Raw genomic sequence first — 17981 nt, forward strand, 5'->3', positions numbered from 1 at the left:
AGTTAAATGGAAATAAAAAGTTACAGTCACAAGAGTGAAATGCCTGCAAGCTGCATGGAATCTTTTTTAAAAACCACTGCGATAGAGGCTCAAATTCAATGTATGCCACAAATGTTAAGGAAAGAAAAAAAGTAAGAGGATGAAAAAAATGCTACCACGGCTAAACAACAAAGTGAAAGAGGTGATTAGAGTCAAAAAGATATCTTTTAAAAATTGAAAGTCAAATCCTACTGAGGAAAATCGAAAGCAGCATAAACGCTTAAATAAAGTGTATAAATATAATTAGGCAAGACAAAATTTGAAGAGCATCTAGCAAAAGACACAAAAACTAACAGAGTTTTTATTTAAAGTACATCAGAAGCAGGCAGCTTGCTAAACAACCAGTGGGGCCACTGGATGATTGAGTGCTTAAGGAGCACTCAAAGAAGACAAGGCCATTGCGGAGAAGCTAAATGAATTCTTTGCATCGATCTTCATTGTAGAGGATGTGAGGGAGATTCCCAAACCTGAGCCATTTTTTTAGGTGATAAATCTGAGGAACTGTCCCAGACTGAGGTGTCAGTAGAGGAGGTTTTTGAACAAATTGATAAACTAAACAGTAATAAGTCACCAGGACCAGATGGTATTCACCCAAGAGTTCTGAAGGAACTCAGATGTGAAACTGCAGAACTAATAACAGTGGTATGTAAATTTATTGCTTAAATCATCCTCTGTCTCAGATAATTGGTGGATAGCCAATGTAAAGTTGTGGGGGTAAATAGCAGGGACCCCTAAGAATCTATACTGGGATCGGTGCTGTTCAGCATATTCATAAATGATCTGGAAAAAGGGGTAAAAAGTGAAGTGGCAACGTTCGCAGACGATACAAAACTACTCAAGATAGTTAAGTCTAAAGCAGACTACGAAGAGTTACAAAGGGATCTGACCAAACTGTGTGACTGGGCAACAAAGTGGGAGATGAAATTCAATGGTGAAATATGGAAAGTAATGCACATTGAAAATATTATCCCCACTATACATACACAATGATGGGATCTAAATTAGCAGTTACCACTCACGAAAGAGATCCTAGAGTCTTTGTGGATAGTTCTCTGAAAACATTTGCTCAATGTGCAGTAGCAGCCGAAAAGCTAACTGAATGTTAGGAACCATTAGGAAAGGGTTAGATAATAAGACAGCAAATATCATAATGCCACGATATAAATCCATGGTATGCCCATGCCTTGAATACTTCTTGCAGTTCTGGTCTCCCCATCTCCAAAAAGATACATTAGAATTGGAAAAGGTACAGAGATGGACAACAGAAAAGATTAGGGGTATGGAACAGCTGCTGTATGAGGAGAGATTAAAATGACTGGGACTGTTCAGCTTGGAAAAGTGGAGATACGACGGACGTCTATAAAATCATGGCAGGTGTGGAGAAAGCGAATAAAGTTGTATTATTTACGCCTTCACACAATAGAAGAACGAGGGATCTCCCCGTGAAATTAAAAGGCAGCAGGGGATGTTGTGAAGGCCAAAATTGTAACTAGGTTCAAAAAAAGAACTAGATAAGTTCCTGGAGGACAGGTTCATCAATGGCTATTAGCCAAGATGGTCTGGGATGCCACCCCAGGCTCTGGGTGTCCCTAAACCTCTGACTGCCAGATACTGGGAGTGGATAACCATTGATTGTTATTTGGTTTAAGTAAATTATAGCAGCAAAACTCCTTTTAAGCCATCCACTCCTTAGTAACAGGGCAGGTGATTCCAATAATGCTAGCTATCCACCTGTGTTTTCTTGAGTGTATTTTTGACAGTCTGAACAGTTTGTTCTGCTATCCCGTTTAACCTTGGGCACTTTGGATGTAATGTATATAGCTCAAAATCCTAATGCTTGGCAAACGCTTGTGTGCTCATTAAAGCATGGGTCAGTTTTTGAACACAGTCAATTGGGAATTCCACTTCTTGGAAAAAAAACGGATTTCAGGTTTTGTGAAACAGATGCACACAGGAAAGACTCAAAAGTCACTTAAACAGAGCGGCCACAAAACTCTCTTTGACCCTATTTGACCCATTTGACACTATTTGACCCAATTTCTCCTGATCATTCTAATACTTGCTGAAGGATGTAGTGATTATCTGGGCTGGTGCAAGCACTGCATTTGAGACACTTTCCAGACCATATCACCAATTGGTGTGATCATGCCAGCCCGGTAAAGGAATCCTCTGGCTCTTCCTTTTGCATAATACCATGCCCACATGTCCTTCAGGAATGCTACCTTGCATTTTTGCCCTAATGGTGAATGGAATAACCTTCAAGGTTTGCATCACCAAAAACCTTTCACTCTTCACAGACGAGTAATGAAGAACCAGGGAACAGACTTTGCTCTTTGTCTCTGGAAATCCCTTTGGAGGACTTGTACCCCCAGGGCAAGATTTTCAAAAGTCACCAGGGATTTTGGGTGCCCAAGTTGAGACACCTTAAAGAGGCCTGATTTTCAGAAAGCGCTGAGCACCTGAGCTCTCAGAATCAGGCCCCTTTGAGGCATCTCAAGCTGGGACTTCCCAAAATGGAAGTAAGGAAAATTCCTAATTACCAGTAGTTTGAAAATCAAGCCTTGAATCCTTCCTATCTATGGAACTTATATGGCCTCTATCACTGTAATATCAGAATATCTAGCAACCTTTATTGTGTTTATCCTCACAACACCCTGGGAGGTAGGGCAGTGCTATTTCCCCATTTTAGAGAGGGGAAACTGAGGCACAGAGCGACTATGTGACTTGCCCAGGTTCACACACAGAAAGACCGTGGCAGAGCTGGGGACTGAATTCCCCCGCCCTCCTCACTCACACACATCTTCCTATGTTTTATTTTTGTTTTTTGGTTTTTTGGTTTTACAGCACTTCGGAGACAAATCAGAAAGCAAGATTTGTGCCCCAATCTAAAGCCGACATAAAAGCCAATGCAGACAAAGGAGGATGAAGGATTGGAAGCAATATACCAACATGTGATAGAGGTTTGTTATATCTGGCATGCATCTCACACGCGTGTGCACACATATGCATGCAAGCGACGGCGTGGACAGTGACACAGGTTTGATGTAACCTGGTTAAGTCTCAGCTCAGACAGTGCAGCCCTGCAGAAAACTTCACATCTAGCCTGAAGGGAAAACCAAACAGTCCTGTTTAGCAGGGGCAGATCCAAGTCAAAGTGCACAGAGCTCCAGAGAACACAAGCTAATAGCATCTCAGCAACTACAGGACTCTTGATAACTCAGAGCACTAAATTGTAGGTGATTTACACCTTAAAGACTAGTCAGTTACCTAGAGGTATGGGGAAGGCAGGAAGTGCCATGCTTGGGGAACTGAATGGTTCTGGGAGGTGGGACCAGGTTAGGGCTTTAGGGTGAAGCAGTCCTGATCAGCCATGTCCCAGGTAGAAAGAGAAAGGTTCCCCTCATCCTCTCCTGGCCAGTTCTTGTGCTAGATCCCACTAGCACTTGTTGCCAGTTCCTGACCATTGTGTCATCCCGGATAAAGGCAGCCATACACATTAAGAGGGCAAATGAGGTCAGAGCAGGGTGGAGTTAGACTGCAAACTACACTAGCTCTGCGCAGTGAGGTGGCAAGCAGCTGAGAGGAGAAGGCTGCAGAATGGGTGGAACTGCTCTGGTGCCCTTCATGGGGAATCATAGAATATCAGGGTTGGCAGAGACCTCAGGAGGTATCTAGTCCAACCCCCTGCTCAAAGCAGGACCAATCCCCAACTAAATCATCCCAGCCAGGGCTTTGTCAAGCTAGGCCTTAAAAACCTCTAAGGATGGAGATTCCACCACCTCCCTAGGTAACCCATTCCAGTGCTTCATCACCCTTCTAGTGAAATAGTGTTTCCTAATATCTAACCTAGACCTCCCCCACTGCAATTTGAGACCATTGCTCCTTGTTCTGTCATCTGCCAACACTGAGAACAGTCTAGATCCATCTCTTTGGAACCCCCCTTCAGATAGTTGAAGGCTGCTATCAAATCCCCCCCTCACTCTTCTCTTCTGCAGACTAAATAACCCCAGTTCCCTCAGCCTCTCGTCATAAATCATGTGGTCCAGGCCCCTAATCATTTTCGTTGCCCTCCTCTGGACTCTCTCCAATTTGTCCACATCCCTTCTGTAGTGGGGGGACTAAAACTGGATGCAATTCTCCAGGTGTGGCCTCACCAGTGCTGAATAGATGGGAATTACCACTTCCCTCAATCTGGGAATTCGGGGACAAGGACAGCAGACAGGATTATTACAAAGGAGGGGAGGAAAGGGGCATTTCTGGGGGTAGAGGAGCAGAGAGATCAGGGCTCAGTTGACATTTCCTTCCCTTGGTAGGCCTATGCTCATCCCAAGAATTCGATGGGTTAAAAGGCACTTGCATGTGTATACTGCACTAAGGATAACATGAGAATGGCCATACTGGGTCAGACCAAAGGTCCATCTAACCCAGTATCCTGTCTTCCAACAGTAGCCAATGGCAGGTGCCCCAGAGGGAATGAACAGAACAGGTAATCATCAGGTGATCCAAGGATAGTCCACAGGTCTTCATCTGTGAGAAAAGTGGCTAAGTTCTGTCCTTCCAGGAATTTCCTGACTGTGATCGGAAGGAGTCCAAAGCTCCTTAAACTGCATGCACTTTTTCAGGGTTTAATCTAGAAATTTTTATGGGTGGTTAATTTTAATAATCAATGGTCTTCAGTCACAGGGATTATGAGAGGAGGAAGTGGAAAATGCTACCACTGAGAACACCCACCAGCATCCTAATGCAACTCTGCAAATGTAGCCTGAGGATCATTTCTAAAGCTCATTAATTAATCTATAAAAGATACTTGGAAGGAAAACTTACATAATTAGAGTTGGGTTTTGGCCACTTCTGATGAAACCTGAATTATTTTTTTGACCCAGACCCCATTAGAATATTCTCTGGAAGGAATGACATATTCTGGGATATCAGGCAGATTGGAATGAGTTATGAAGGGTATTCGGAGAAATGTCTGTATTTCGCCAGCTTTCTCAATAAGTGGTGATCTTGCCAGGTAAACAGCACACGGATTTGTTATAGAGGCAGCTGCTCCAACAGTAAAAACACAATTCAGCAAGTCATTTATTTGTCTCTAGTGAGCTCTTGTTCAGAGCAAAAAGGAGGGAATGAAAGATATTGCATGGTATCTGTGCCTCTTAAGGAACGACACTGCAGTACTCAAACCAATTTCTCTTTATCATCTCAGCAAAATTTTTGTTAACATTATCTGACTGCTGCAAGGGAATGGCATTAACATGAAAACCTGGCAGTAGGAAAACAAAGGGAGCTGACTTTGTCAGCTTAAGGCTTGACTAGGAAAATACTATCTTTTAGGAATGGTACTTTATTGTACAATTTTCATGATAACTTCTGCGGCGGGTTCTGTATGTGAGTATCTATTGCATCCTCGGTATAACATCCATTGATTCAAAAGGAGTTATGAATACGCACACTAAGGGCTTGTGTTCATTACGGAGCTAAATCCGCGCTGCTGCAATCGAGGCAGCGGCATCTATTTAGCGGGTCTAGTGAAGACATGCTCAATCGATGGGAGAGCACTCTGCCATTGATTTCTGTACTCCACCTCAACGAGATGCAGAAGCAATGTCAGTGGAAGAGCGTCTCCCGTCGACATAGTGTAGTGTGGACCCTGTGGTAAGTGGATCTAACCTACGTCGACTTGAGTTACGCTACTAACGTAACTCAAATTGTGTAGCTTAAATCGACCAGCAGCTGTAGTGAAGACAAGCCCTAAGGAGAAAATATATTATTTTTGTGGTACAGATGTAACAATTAACTTTATAAGGACCAAAAAAACAAAAACAAAAACCACCAAGTGAGAGGGCCTTCAAAATGAATTGTATGATTCTCACACAAAGAAAATTCTAATTAAATGTGATCAAAGCTGTAATTGACACATTGGCCTATTCTTTTCTCAACAGAAATGCATAATTCCATTGCATGCACAGATGGAAAGAGGGGTAAACAAATTAATAATGGCATGGAGAGGGAAAATTCATTCAACTTTTATACAGACAAAAGAGCCTGCAAATGAAAATGTGCGGGTAATAAACTGATAAAATAATATAGTACACAGTGTTGTTGTAGCTGGTTCTTTGTGTGGTAAATGATTTGAGGATAGTTTGTAGGAGTCTTGATATTCCTTCAGGGAGGGTGCCAGGGCCAGATATGATGGGTCTGACTGGGTTCCCTTGTTTGTATTTCGGGAAGCATGTAGAAGGTCTCAGCAGTGGGGTAATGGGAGAGAAGATGGTAGAGTTTCTCTTGGGAGTTGTTTGGGGAAGGAATTGATGATATCCTTAAATTTCCTGGATAAATTGTGGGGCCTTCTTTGAGTTCTTTATAGTATATGGAGTGGGAGAGCTGTTGGTTGGCCTTGTTAATATATTGAGGACTATGATGGTGCCCCCTTTGTCTGCTGGTTTGATCACTATCTAGTAGTTGGATTTCAAAGACTGTACAGCTGTCCTCTCAGTGTTGGAGAGATTGTGGCAGATGTGATGTTTGTTAAGGATTTCACAGCCACTTTCTTTCCTGGTTTCCTCTGCTGTGTGGACAACACTCCGATATCCACCCCAAACATATCACCAAACTCATCCAGTTCATTCTCACCCATAACAATTTTTCATTCAACAACAAACACTTTGTCCAAACTATGAGAACAGCCCTGGGTACTAGGATGGCTCCCCAGTAGGCCAAGCTCTTTATGGGCCACCTTGAAGAATTTCTGGACAAATGAATTATGAAACCAGTGATATATTTGAGAGACATTCATGATATTTTCATCCTCTGGACAGATTAATTAAACTCCCTCAAATTTCAACCACATCTTCAACCGCCACCACCAATTCCACACCAGCACCTAAAAGGGTTATGGTGGCTAGGTGGGCCAATACACCACCTGAACTGCACCTGGAGGAGGAGCCAGGGAGTAATGAGGATTTATTAAAGGATGAAGCTCACCTGGACAGAAAAAGGCCCGGCTGGTACAAAGCCAGGTAGCTGAGGGCAGAAAGGGGCTATAGGGAGGCCAGCAGTCACTCTCTCTGAAGCTAGGGAACTTGGCCCAGAGGGAAGGGCATACCCAGAGGAGGGTAGAAAATGAACCTAATACAGGCAGTGTAGGAAGCAGTCCAGGGAAACAGGAGCAAGATGTGGGACAGTGCAGGGTTTAACTGATGGTCATAGGGTCCTTGGGCCGAAACCCGGAGAAGGGACCAGGTTCCCTTACCAGCCACTGGGGAAGTGGCACCAGTGGGGGCCAGTGAATTGGAAGACTGCCTGGGATGGTCAGGACAGAGAAACTTTTTGTTACACAAACCTGCCCCCGGAAGAGGAAAACTACAGTGACCTGGCCAGAGGGTCGAGCCACAAAGGGGGAGCCACTGGGGTGTGAGAAAGTGAGAGCCCCCGCAGAAAGGGGTGCTAGACTAGCAGAGCTAATCCTCAACCGCAGCCAAAAGGAGACACTCCAGCAGTGAGTAGAGCTCCCAGTGACACATCCATTAAACTCCCTCTAGAACATCAACTTCCTGGACACCACAACCACCTTCAACAATGGAACCCTACGGACAACTATATACAAGAAGCCCACAGATCCCCACACTGACCTTTACAGATGCAGTAACAGCCCCAAACACACCAAGAAATCTATTATCTACAGCCAGGCACTCCGATAACACAGAATATGCTCCAAAGAGAAAGTCTGGGATGTACACCTTAGCACACTTAAAACTGTTTTCACCAAACAAGGATTCTTCACCAGAGAAGTAGATCGCATCATGGAATGGGCCACCCAATTACCCCAAAAGAACCTGCTTCAATACAGAAATAAAATCCCCTCTCACGGCATACACCTCGTTGTCGCCTACCACCCCACACTGGAACCCACATCGGCTATCATCAAACAACTACAACCCATACTCAACGAGGACCCAAACCTAAAAGAAATCTTTCCTGAAACCCCACTTCATGCCTTCAAACAACCCCCACAAACTCATCATCAGAAGCAGTCTGAGCCGCTGGTGCCTCCAGTGCCGAAGGCATTGTCAAGGGCAGCGCCGCGGTCGGTGCCGTGGCCAATGGCGTTGATGGCGGAGATAATGGCTCAGTCTCTGGTCATGGCGGAACAAACAATGCAGGCACCACTGATGCAGGTCCCGAGTGGGATCCTGGGCGGAAAGTTTATGGGGTCCAAAAGGGCCACTGAGCTGGGTTCTACCATTGTGAGGGCCACTGAATCGGGACGAGTCCGACTCTGACTCTGATGTTTCAGAATAGGAGGACCAGGGCAGCGCTGCACATCTCGACATAGAGCATCGGGAGCCTGGGGACTGACTGTGCTCCCTGGACAGCGGTGCTGGCGTCAGGGGGTGCCGAGGTGATGGGGATGGATGTGACATCATCGCCGGCTTTCCCTTTGACTGAATGGGGTGCCGGGATGGAGCCTGTGGTGCTGGCGCATCTTCCTGCCTCAGGGACGAGAATGGCGCCATGAGTCTCAGCAGGTCCTGCACTGCCTCAAAAGCCTCCGGGGTGGACGGGAGCAGCAAGTGCTCCAAGGAGTTCGGAGCGCGCGACTGGCCCGCACTTGACTGCTTCACTTGGGCAGGAGTCGACGTAGCCCCACTCTGAGCCTCAGAGCCGTGGCCCGACTGAGGACCCACTGATGGCTGGTCCCTGGATCTTCCCAAGGGGGGTCAGCCTCTTTCCGTCGTCGTCGTTGTCTTCTTCTGCGCCAGCGTTTGGGAGCAGTGCCAAAGGCAGGAGTGCCCCCAAGAGACTCCATGATGGTGCCGAGCCTCCTTGGCAGTGTCTTTCTTCTCTGCCGGATCTCTCGAGGAGGGCACCAGAGCGCTCTGCGCCAAAGGAGATGTACTGGGAGCGGGATCCCTGGCACCCGGATCCGACTGAGGTTGGAGAGCTGCCTCCATGAGAAGGATATTAATCCGCTGGTCCCTCTCTTTAAGAGTTCTTGATCAGAATTCTCAACAGACCTTCAGAGGTCTTTTTGGTGACCCTCGCCCAGACACCGTAAACAGGTGTTGTGGGGGTCACTTTTAGGATTGCGCTTCACGCAGTCCTGGCAAGTCTTGAAGCCCGGGGATCACGGCATGCCTCTGTGACAAATAAGGGGGAGAAAAGTGTGGGGGGGAACCCCCCCGTAACTAAAATGTACAAGTGAACTAACTATGCTATACTAACCACCTAGAACTAACTAACTACAGCGAAAACCGAAAGTACTGCTAAGCCGCTTACCAAAACGAGAGCAAGGAGAAGCTCCAGCTACCATCACTGGCGGTAGGAAGGAACTGAGGGGTTGGCGAGTTGGCAGGGCCATTTATTGGGCACCATGATGGCACGACTCTAGGGGGTGCCCAGGCCAACCCCACAGATGCTGCTAGGGGGGAAGTCTTCCGGCTACGGTGCACATGTGCGCGCACACACCTGATTGGAATTGACATGAACAAGCACTCAAAGAAGAACTCACTCAGGAGAGTCTATTTCTAATTCAACTTGTCCCTAATGGTCTTTCTCCCTCTCTTCTCCTCTTCTTGCGCTTCCTTCTTGTGCTCCTGTTCTACTCTTGCACGTAACAGGCTAATTAGCTCCTTAGCTCTCCCCACCCCAGGCTGATCTAGTAATTAGCCTCAGTCCGTGCCTCGTACGATGGGGTGGGACGTGTCTACTACCCTGAACCTCCAGGGTCCCTCAGCCATAGGGCAGAGTTTCTTATCCCTATGGATATGATCAGGCTGCAAGAGCTTCCAGTGGGGCTTCACCAATTTCTTCTTGACCAGTGAACAGGCTGAGGCAGTGCCTGCTAGACCTCTTTGACACCTCGTCCCCCCCGTCCCAGAAACAGGAGTTCATTTATTTTTCCTTCCATGCCCAAGAGGCTCTTCCCAACCACAGTACTCTGCAAACCCACATCCCATCTAGGGGCAGTCTCTTTTTATATGTACTTGGTGCCCACACTCATAACAGACAATACTCCGAGTCCCAGCCAGATTCCCCCTAGGTTCTTCCCTCTTCTCTGCGACCTTTCCAGCCAGGGGTTCTCCAACCCTTCTCACCCGGACTGGTCCCTGGAATTGTCAACCCTCTTTCCTGGGGATGTCTGCCTCTACCAATTCTTCTGTGAGTTTGACTGCAGCATCTGGGATGACCAGCTAATGCGTCCTGATCCATACCTGGGTGTTCTCCTGAAGGAACTGTTCTAAAATTACTGCATCCATGATCTCACCCAATGAGAGTGTCTGGCCTCAACCAGCGAGTGACCCAGTCCATCAGTTTCTGGGCAAACGCCCAGGGCCATAACATCTAACAGCCCCAAACTTTTGTGGCTACTTTTCAGTGGATAATCCCCCACCCCGCTCTAGGAAGGCTGCCTTAACCACATCATAGTCCAGTGCTCGCTCGTCACTTAGAGCCACGCAGGCTGCCTGAGCTTCCCCTGACAAGTAGGGTGCGAGCCATAGGGCCAAGGTTCCCTTCTCTCAGCCTTCAGCCACAGCTACTCTTTCAACTGTGACTAAGAATGAGTCGGGTAATCTGCAGAGCCCAGGTCCCGGAGGCCCAGCTGCCATTCCCCACTGTAGGTCTCACTGCACCTTGGAGTAGCTGCTGCTGTATGCAAGCTTGCTCTCGAATAAAGGACTGTTTCTCCAGGTGGTGGGACTACTGGGAGCCCTGCAGAGTCTTCTGCATCTCCTCCTGTTGTACGAGCCATTGCAGGGTCTCCTCCATTGTCCAGACAGCCAGACCTCTGCATCAGCCCCCCACCATTCCGTTATCCATGAGCACGGATAAGGCAATGCCTGGATAAGCCCCCACTTGTGACAGGGTGCAGCCCTCCACTCCTGTCCTCTCACATATGGCTCTGACACCGCCAGTCTGTAACCACCACGGTGTACTCTGTGTGTTTTAACAACCCCACCACCCTCCTACCATCCTGTGCGGCAATTCGATTCACTATGTCTTACAATCTTAAGAGAAGAAAGACATCTGTTCATGCAGAGATTCCCCCTTAACGTTGGGCCTGCTGGCATTTCTCTCTCCTCCTCCCCTTGCACTTCCTTACTGCACTCCTTTTCTACTCTTGCAGTCAACAGACTAATTAAATCCTTAGCACCCCTCCCCCCACCCCACAGCCCTAGCTGATCTAGTAATTTGGCCACTGCTTCCCTCACCCAGGTCCTCTTGCATTCTCCCCACCTCTCGTGCAGCCATACAGCGAATGGCCTTGATCAACCACCTAGGTTAGAGGTGGAAAGGCAGGAAAGGCTACAAGCAACAGCAGAAGTTGGCCCATTCCAAGGAACGGTGGCCACAGCTGCACCCTCTAGCGCTCCATGTCCCTGGGAACTCCCACCAAGTTGCTGTGCCCATACAGCCCCCATTGAGGAGTACGGCTTGCAGCTACGAGGGCAACCCTTTGTGCTCTTCATCTATGTGCCTTGAGGGGGGCTGTGCCTTATCTGTCGTTTGCTGGGGTGCTGGTGATTTCTTCCCCCCTCCTGACTGAGTTAGGAATGAACTGGGCCAGGCGGCTTTTTAGAAAAGGAAAACCCATGCTGCTGGATTCTGGAAATAACACAGCATTTTTGCTTCCCGCCAATAAAAGCTTTAAGCCAAATGTCAAAAGATTCCAGTGGAACTAATGCCATTGCAATAGCCTGACAAGCTCCTACAGATGCTTGGTGCTATGCTCTCTGCCGGACCTCCCTAACAAAATATACTACTTCCTCGGCCTGTTGGAAAGTATAACATGTCAGGCACTAAGGAGCAAACAGAGGCCATGCTCTCATGAAATAATCACACCATTGCTCCTTACACAGCAGTTTCTCCCGAGTATGATGAATCACAAGTTATTACTAAAAGCATCCAGTGTGTGGGAGTTTATGTTTCATACCATTGGCAGCTTAGATTATAGAAAATTAGTTTCAACTGAACTATTTGGTTCAGGTAGATTAATCCACCTACCGGCCAATAGGAATCTTCCTTCAAACTAATCAGCCATATCTCTGTGGTTAGCCCAGGCTCATGCTGAAAACCAACACGACTATGCAGATTTAGTTTTCTCCTGGGAGTAATTATTGGGCACATATTCTTCATTGTCCCCTTATCTGGATTAAATTATAGGTACCATGGACTCGGGCCCATTGTAATAACTGGGCTACAAATTTACCCCAATTGTAAAGTCGCCTTTAAAAAGTAAGTGTCAATTCATAAAACGTCATAGTAACCTAGAACATCAAATATTAATAAAAAAAATTATAACCCCTTGTAGTGAGTCGGTGTGGCTCCCCTCCTGCCCAGAAGAGGGAGCCCACGTGCAGGCACCAGAGTGGGTGGGACCGCCACTGCCTGTCCCCGCCCCCCGGAAGTCAAGGGGCGGGACAGGAAGTATAAAGGCCGGCCGCCAGAGCTCAGTTGGTGCCCAGCCACCACCGGGAGCAGACGTGCGGCCGGGAGCTCCCGGCCAGGAGACTGTCGAAGACCGAGGCCTGGACCCTAGCTGGCCTGAGCTACCCCGGGCCCGCTACGAGGAGGAGCCGCCGGAGCCCGTTCACGCCCGCCACTGGGAGAATCCCTGGGAACCGCACCCCACTAACCCTGAGGGTGAGACTGGACCCGAACCCCTTCGCCCCTGCTGCTATCCAGAGGAGCCGCCTGAGGACCATTGGCCGGACTTCCCAGCAGAGCTACCGGACTTGCCGCCGAGCCCGGGCAGAGAGGAGCCCATGCAGATAGACTGGCCCGATCCCGGCGCATCGAACGAGGTAGGCTTTGAGGGGGATCATGGAAGTAGCCCGGGGGTAGCCGACCCCGGTCCGGCTGCAACTGAGTGTGAGCCTATGTCAGTGTGTTGCGGTCTGGATACCCCACTGACCAGCAGCGGCAGCAACCGCTGTTAGGGCCCCGGAACTAACACTGGAACGCAGTGGAGTGGGTGGGCCTGCGTTCCCCCCTGCCACCCCCGCTCACGGGTGGCAGGCATCCCCCTCACCCAACACTCGGCTACAGAAAGCCTAGGCGTGCCTTACCTGAACTGTTTGCTCGCTCAGCCCCTGCCAACAAGGGCCTGAGCTTACCTGTGTTTGCCCCGCCCTGATCCAGGGCCTGGGCCTTGAACTGTCTGCTCGCTCAGCCCCCCTGCAAACAAGGGCCTGAGCTTACCTGTGTTTGCCCCGCCCTGATCCAGGGCCTGGGCTCTGAACTGCTTGCTGGCTCAGCTCCCTGCAAACAAGGGCCTGAGCTTAACTGTGTTTGCCCCGCCCTGATCCAGGGCCCGGGCTTTGAACTATTTGCCCGCTCAGCCCCTGCAAGCAAGGGTCTGAGCTAACTGTGGTTGCCCCGCCCTGATCCAGGGCCCGGGCTTTGAACTATTTGCCCGCTCAGCCCCTGCAAGCAAGGGTCTGAGCTAACTGTGGTTGCCCCGCCCCGATCCAGGGCCTGGGCTCTTGAGCTTTAACTGTGGTTGCTCTGACTCTGCACCAAAGAGCCGGAGTTTCGGGACTAACTGACTGCTTGTTCCCACAGTAGTGAGTCGGTGTGGCTCCCCTCCTGCCCGGAAGGGTCGAGCCCCGGCTAGGACCTACTACACCCCTCAATCTAAATTCACCCAAATAAAAAGAGCTACTAAAATAACACAAAAACGGTGGTAAAATTGTGCCTCGCAATCCAAAAAAGTGGCAAATTAAAAATCAGTAAATGAAAACTGGTGTGTCAAAAACTAAGCCTAAGTAATAACAAAATAATGAGGGGATGAGCTATTTCGCCTCTTGCTCCTGTGGTGCACCCTAAATGAAAGAGATTTTAGGGAGAAAATTACTTAGCTACAAAAGCAAACAGTATGTTTACCAGAGTACTAAGCAAGCTAAAGTTTCTATAGACCAAGCCCCAAACCTTGTGTGACGCTGTTTAATATTAGCCAGTAACTAAGTTATAGAAACGCCGTTAGCCCATTTATTCCAATACAACAGGCCCCAGCACTTGCAGACGTGATCACATCAGAATATCAGCTTTCAGGTAAACCCCCAAGGTAGTAAGCTTCCCACCCTCGTGGGCAGGAAGAAAAGAATGAACATGTGACCCTGGTGACATCTGCAGAAAGCCTGAAGCAACAGGCTAGCGGGTGACTACCCCATGGATCTCAGGGGGGTGTCAATGCCAAGAACTGCTCTCTTGGGGGCTCCTGCCAACACCACCAGTGTGGCTGGAGAAAAATGCAGAAGGTCCAGCCAACCAGCCCACAGATAGCATCCAACAGGACTGGAGGCCTCTGGCTGCTTGTCCTCCCTTTCCAAGGGGGCAGAAAAGTGGGGCCCCAGCTGCTAACTCTTGGCAGGCCCTCAGGGCTGGACTACAGAGCCCCCCATGCCATGGTGTGCTTAAAGCCCCATTGAAACGGCATTGATCCAGTACTGATTTATTCCGTATGTTGTTATAATTGGCCAACACCGTGCTTGGCTCAGGAGGACACAAATTTACAGGCAGCCCCCCTGCCAAAGGGGAATGAAGGAGAGATAGCCCTCAAAGGAGCATCTGAGCCCAACTTACCTCTTACAATGATATTGGTGGACTTTTTTGCAGGGTTCCCCACGTTATTATTTGCGATGCAACTGTACGTGCCGCCGTCATCCGAAGTGATGGCCGGTATCGTCAAGGTCCCGCCGTTCAGCACGGTTTTTTCAGGCAGGGCTCCAATGGATCTCACCCAGCTAAGCGTGGGCGCCGGCTCGCCTCCCGTCGTCACACAGACCAAGGTGATGGCCTCGCCGGGGTTCACCACGATGGGGTCGTCCACCAGGAGCTTAATTGACGGAGACGCTGGAAAAGATGTTTAAGAGACATGTTGTTCGGAGGCGGACAGTGTGATTTCTGTATCTGACACACCACACCAGCTGAGGTCAGCAGAGCCGCTCTATATAAACCAGAGGGGCTGCTGGCCGGGTGCTCTCTGAGAGCATGTCTACGTAGCTGCTAGAGGTGTGACGGCAGCACAGGTAGACACACCCTTTGATCTAACTAGCTGGAATAGCAATCGCCAGGAAGCTGCATCAGCACGGGCTGTACAAGCCCACCTGGAGCCCTGGTATGTGCACAAGGGGCTTCAGCACGATTGTTATTCAAGCTAGCTAGGTGGGACCTAGCTCAGGTGCACCTACACCTGTGATTGCAGAGCAGACACACCCTGAGAGGGAGCCTCGATTTTGGAACTTACTGCCCACTTAGGTGCAGATTTGGGAATGCTGCAAACCCACCAGAGTCGCTGTGGAGGGCAGGGGTCGAGGCAGACCTACTTACAGGCAGCCCAGTGTCTATGGTTTCTTTTGCAAGGATTAATTTCAGAGAGAGATGCCCAGAGCACTGGATCTTAAATACGGAGCCTATGTCTAGAAACGCTCCAGCGGCACAGGGATCCTTCCATCACTGGAATGAGTCCACCTCCCAGAGAGGCAGTAGCTAAGTTGACAGAAGAATTCTTAGCACTGTCTACACTGGGGCCTAGGTTGACTTAACTATGTCTGTTACAGGGGGCGAACTTTTCACATCCCTCAGTGACATAGCCTCGCTTTCCAGTGTAGGCCAGCGCTGAGGGGAATTTGTTAATAGCATTCCTGTTATTCAACCCAGAAAGCGCAGCCTTCTCCATTCTCCAACTTCTGCCAGCGAACAGCACCCTTCCTCTACAAGACACCCGCTGAAACCCCGGGCCCGCCATGTCTGAATCTGGGCTGGCAGTTATTTAACAAACAACAAAACGTTTCATGCTGGGCAAGACCATCGCTTGATGCATCTGCACAGGGGAGCAAAGGGGCACACGGCATCCCCTTACTCTCCTGAACGGCTACACGGCCCGCAGCTCACAGCACATGGAGGAGAGCAGGGCCGCTGACCCCCTTCTGGAACAGGTGGGTGGGGAGAGGCTGGTGCAAGGAGCAGGCACATGGGTGAAGTCATGTGCTCACCCGCTCCAGCAGTACAGAGTAGAAGCAGATTCCCCTGCTTCTGGAGCAGAGCCGTCACAGGTCAGCCCCTGATCTGCTCTGGGGCAACACAGCTTTGCCTGCTCAGGGCTGTGCCAACGGGCGCAGTCTCGCCCACAGAAGTGCCGCACTGATTTCTAAACCCCTCTTACTGGGCTACGAAGGGTAATTCTGTCAAACAATGGCACTATACAAGAGGAATCCTGTGCAAAATGCTTGGAAAGCAACATCTTGCTCAGATCCTCGGTATCACAAGCTACTATCTACGAAAGAAGAGGGCTTTTTATTCTGATCTGGCGAAATTAACTACATAAATATTAAAGGAACATCATCATTGGGCTTGGCAGAATTGGATTTTTATTTTTTTAAATAATTTTGACAGATATCAATTTATTTTTAAGCTTTTTTTTTTCCCAATTTAAATTTTCACTGTGCAACATTATGGATTTTCCTAAGTTTTTCTCTTTTTATCAATTTACATTTTCACAGTTGTAGGAATTCCTGGGAGGTCCAGACAATAATTATTGAAGGGCAGCAGATGTTGAGATTCAAAAAATAGGAAGTTTTATCCCCATTAAAGCACAAACTGTCAACATCACATGTCAAAATCTACAAAGACAATATCCTTAAATCAAACTTTAAGTTCTTAAGCATCATTTTTCCTTACTTTGCCTAACTGCATATTTAGATGGTTAGAAATGGAAATATTTTTGTTGGTTTGCATGTGAACGGTGAAATCAAGGTTTACTGACATTTTCCCTATTAAAATCTAATCCTTCCAGGGCAGTATTATAGGCAGCACAAGCAGCAGCATCTCCAACCCCAATCATGGACCCCATTGTGCCAGGCACTATACAAAGATGGTACCTCTCCCAAAGCGCTTCAAATCTAAGACAAGTGACAAAAGTGGCTGTAGTCAGAGGGGAAAGTACAAGAAACAATGAGACAAGATTGTCTAAACAGACCAGACAGACACAGGGTGAGGAAGGAGTAGGACACACAAGCAGCATGAAGAATGTGATGGTGGGAATGTGGTGTTAATTCCACAATTTGGGAAGGTCGGGGGGTTATTTGAGAAGGGATCAGCTAAAAGGGGCACCAGTCCCTGCTTTGGCTGCTGCCTCTCCTACCAGGTGGAGTCTCTGGATGGCTCCTTTCTGCAGCCTCCTGAGTTCAGGTTGCCCAACACTTTCCATTATAAGACCCTGTTTTCAGTTGATTACAACGTTCCCAAATTATCAAGGGCTGACTAAAGCTAAGGGTGGTTATTGGAGCTTATCCAAGGGTGGAGAGTGTCACGGAGATGGAGGGCCTGTTGAGGGAGGGAGTGGTGATGCCTATGGGAAGAAGAGACACTGGAGACAAGCGCAGGGAGTAGATAACAGAAAGGGAAGCCACATGGTTGAGTGGGCAGGGGATGGACAGCTGGCAGCAGAGGGAGGTAAGAATGCAGAGATGCATGGTGGGTGGGGAAGAGTGAGGCTGGGCAGTGGGACCTGTATGCAGGTTCAGGGGAGAGCAGGAGATGAGGAACAAAGGGGGTTACTAGCCAGTTGGGACAACCATAGAGTGCCAAGCATTCGGGTCCTGCTGTGTCAGGAGACATCCATGTACATACATGAGAATCACAAGCCCTGACTCTGTACCTCTTCTACTCCTGTCACTGCTGGTCTTATGTTTTGGGGGCAGAAGCGAGAATCGGAGTGGGCACCTCCCAATCCACAATGCTTGGCACAGCTTTTCAGGCAGGTACCTCCATGCAGCGCCCTGCTAGAATTCATCCCTGGAGCTGGAAGTGCACCAGTTGGGCATCAGTCAATATTGGTGTGGCTTGACCACCGCCATTCTCCTTTACGTGCCGAGACGAACGTTAGCTCCAGAAGGACCCGTGCAAAGAACTGCCTCTGCCCTACTCTCTCTACACAT

The 17981-nt window shown here is 48.7% G+C and overlaps 1 protein-coding gene across 2 annotated transcripts in view; it reads right to left on the reverse strand.

Moving 5' to 3' along the window:
- Nucleotides 1-17981, reverse strand: part of MDGA2 (MAM domain containing glycosylphosphatidylinositol anchor 2) — a 619444-nt gene that overhangs the window by 244757 nt on the left and 356706 nt on the right. For both annotated transcript variants that reach the window (XM_034770448.1, XM_034770447.1), the window contains exon 6: nucleotides 14626-14895. In XM_034770448.1, the coding sequence (XP_034626339.1) occupies nucleotides 14626-14895 (270 nt within the window). The remainder of the gene's footprint in view (nucleotides 1-14625; nucleotides 14896-17981) is intronic.

This window comes from Trachemys scripta, chromosome 4, assembly GCF_013100865.1.
Source record: "Trachemys scripta elegans isolate TJP31775 chromosome 4, CAS_Tse_1.0, whole genome shotgun sequence".
NCBI classification, from domain to species: domain Eukaryota; kingdom Metazoa; phylum Chordata; order Testudines; family Emydidae; genus Trachemys; species Trachemys scripta.